The 2905-nt window shown below is 54.2% G+C and overlaps 1 protein-coding gene across 2 annotated transcripts in view; it reads left to right on the top strand.

Moving 5' to 3' along the window:
- HOXC6 (homeobox C6) overlaps positions 1–2899 on the top strand; it is an 11751-nt gene extending 8852 nt beyond the window's left edge. The window contains exons 1-2 of one of the 2 annotated variants that reach the window (XM_021384001.1): positions 1129–1588; positions 2447–2899. In XM_021384001.1, the coding sequence (XP_021239676.1) occupies positions 1135–1588; positions 2447–2661 (669 nt within the window). In that variant the 5' untranslated portion in view covers positions 1129–1134 and the 3' untranslated portion in view covers positions 2662–2899. Of the gene's footprint in view, positions 1–1128; positions 1589–2446 lie in introns of those variants that run through there. The other variant, XM_021384002.1, reaches the window with a different exon arrangement.
- Positions 2900–2905: the final 6 nt, after the last annotated feature.

A 2905-nucleotide genomic window follows, 5' to 3' on the forward strand; every position in this document is an offset into this window, starting at 1 on the left:
CCCGCCGCCCCGATCTTTGTCTAAATTCGGTCCTCTGCGGTCCCTTCTCTTTTTGTCGTCGCTTTAATTCCGCGCTGATGTGCGCGGAGCGTTTCGCGGCGCGGAAGGACCGCGGGAAACGTTCGTTCCGTCCTCTGGGATCGACGGTACAGAGACCCCAAAAGTTGGGGGGGTGGGGGGCGGATGGGGGGACTCCCGGAGCGGCTCTCGGCTCCTCCGCTTATCCCGGCAAAGTGTTGGTTTTGCTATGTTGTGTTTTTTTTTCTGGATAATCGTCGTATTAATTAATTAACACTCGTGGCCGTTTTCGGGGCGGGGTGGGGGGGGCAGAGGGTGGAGGAGCGCTCGAGGACAGAGTTTCCGTCCCCCCGTCCCCGTCCCCCCCTTGGAAAAGGTCCGGGCTGCTCTTCCTATTACCCAGAGCTGCACTGTGGTGGAGCGGGGGGGGGGGAAGGTTTGAGGAAAAACGCCCTTTTTTATGCACAATTTTTGGTGATTTTCCCCAGTCCGGGCCTTTCTGTGAGCGCTCCCTGCAGCCTTCACGGCCCAGCTCCGATTTCTCGGGTTATTCCCCCCCCCTTCCCCCCCCCCAGGCTGGTGTCCTCGGCTGGCAGATGGCATTTTGATAGGAATATCGGTTTAACGCGACCCTCTCTCTTCCTCCATCTCCCCTCCTCCTCCCTCCTCTCCCCAAATATACAGTCTGGGGGAGGGGGGTGGGAAACGCACCCCCCCCCTCCCCCAAAGCCTCAGCCTCCCTGCGAGAGGGGCACAAGGGCTTGGCAAGGAGATGCCAACCCTGGAGGTGATGTGCGGGGAGGATGCGGGGGAGGGGATGCTGATGGGGGACCCCCGGCCTTGCTTCATTTCCCCCCCCCCACCTCATCCAGGAGGATGCAATGTGGGGTGCAATGAGCTGCACCCCTCAGTGCTCTGTGCTGGGCCTAGGGTTGATGGGGGGCAGCTCTTCCCCCCCCCCCCCCGCTCTGCCCCCGGAAAACCCTTATTATTATTATTAATTATGGTTATTTTCGGCTTTTTCCAATCTATATCTGTTCCGCTATCGTCTGTGGGTCTAATGGGGAACACATGGGCTGGAANTTTTTTTTTTTTCCCCCTCTCCCCTCCTCCGCCATGAGTTCTTACGTCGCCAATTCGTTTTATAAGCAAAGTCCCCACGTTCCTGCCTATGCCATGCAAAGTTATGGAAATTATGGAAGTGTGCCTGAGGTTCAGCCATCCAGGTGCTGCTACAGCGGCGTGGATCTGAGCATCACCTTCCCCTCCTCCGGGGCTGCCAACCCTGCGAGCGGCGTGGATATGTCTGCAACCCCCCGGGCTCACCCCGAGCGACCTTCCTGCACGGTCATGGGTTCGTCGGGGCATCCTTTAGGCGAACCTGCGCCTCTCAACCCCGGAATTTACAGTCAGAAGACCGCGAGCTCAGCGCTGGAGGAGAGATCTAAGGGCTCCGCAGAAATCAAAGCGGAGCCCGTGCAAACAGCACAACAAGGAGGACCACAAGTGCAGCAGCAACAGCCACCTCCACAAATTTACCCGTGGATGACCAAACTACACATGAGCCATGGTAAAACTTTCACTTCTTGATTTTGTTTCACAGGATTTTGCCTCGGTTTTATAGGCCATACGGGGCAAATAATAAAAAACCTGAGGTCGTAAATTTTACGACTAAGGCATCAATTGCTCGTAAAACTGTCCACTAAAAGGCTTAGAGGCTATATACGCCCAAATTTATGACGGCATAATTGGATCATAGAAACAAAACGTGTATAAAAGGCAATATTCCATTTTTTTGGGAAGGGGGGGTTAAAAATAACTCGAAGTACACATGTTCTTTCAGGGTTGAGCTTTAAAAAAAGAAATGCCACCAGGAGCGAAGCGGAGGGAGGGGAGCGGGGACGGACCCTTCCCCTCCACCTTCCCAGGGCTGAGGGGGAGAAAGGAGAGATCTCCACCAAGAGATCTCCCCTCCTTTGTAGACTTCCTCATTGTTTGAGGGGAAACAGGTTCACTGCTGCCTCATCTACATGCGTTTGATCTGCGCCTTAGGAAGGGAGGAAGGAAAGGAGGAGAGGAAGGGAGGAAAGAAGGAAGGGAGGAAGGAAAGGAGGAAGGAAGGATGGGAGGAAGGAAGGGAGGAAGGAAAGGAGGAAGGAAGGAAGGGAGGAAGGATGGGAGGAAGGAAGGATGGGAGTGGGGCACTTGGAGCTGGAGGTTTTGGGATTGAAGGATTTCAGGCTCCTGCGCTCCCAGTGTCACCAACCCCGGTGCCCCCAGCAAACTTCTCTGCCGTTCTGGCGCTTGTACCCTCCGTTTGATCGTTCAAAACGATAAGAATCATCAAAATATATTTAAAAAAAAAAAAAGTAATAAAAATCTCTCCAGAACCAGTTTGGCTTTTCACGTGGTGTCTTGCGTTTTCCAGAAACCGATGGCAAACGGTCCCGGACCAGCTACACCCGCTACCAAACTCTGGAACTGGAGAAAGAATTTCATTTTAACAGATACCTCACCCGGCGGAGGCGCATTGAGATCGCCAACAACCTGTGCTTGAACGAGAGACAGATCAAAATCTGGTTTCAGAACCGGAGGATGAAGTGGAAGAAAGATTCCAAGTTGAAAAGCAAAGAGGCTCTTTAGGGCTTTCGCAGGAGGTGGGGGTCCCGCTCTGCCCGCCGGTGTAAGCTGCCGTGGGGAAGCTCTGATTTGGGGGTGGGAGGGAGGGGGATGCTGCATGGCCGCAGGTCCGTACCCTCTCCGACCCGTCAGACAAAGGAGAGCTCGGATTAGCGATGCAAAAAGAAACCCGCTCTTAGCTTCACGCAGAAATGTAGTGTTTCGCTCTTTAGGTTGTTACTCAGTGTCCGAACCTGTGCGCTCTGTT

This window comes from Numida meleagris, unplaced genomic scaffold, assembly GCF_002078875.1.
Source record: "Numida meleagris isolate 19003 breed g44 Domestic line unplaced genomic scaffold, NumMel1.0 unplaced_Scaffold871, whole genome shotgun sequence".
NCBI classification, from domain to species: domain Eukaryota; kingdom Metazoa; phylum Chordata; class Aves; order Galliformes; family Numididae; genus Numida; species Numida meleagris.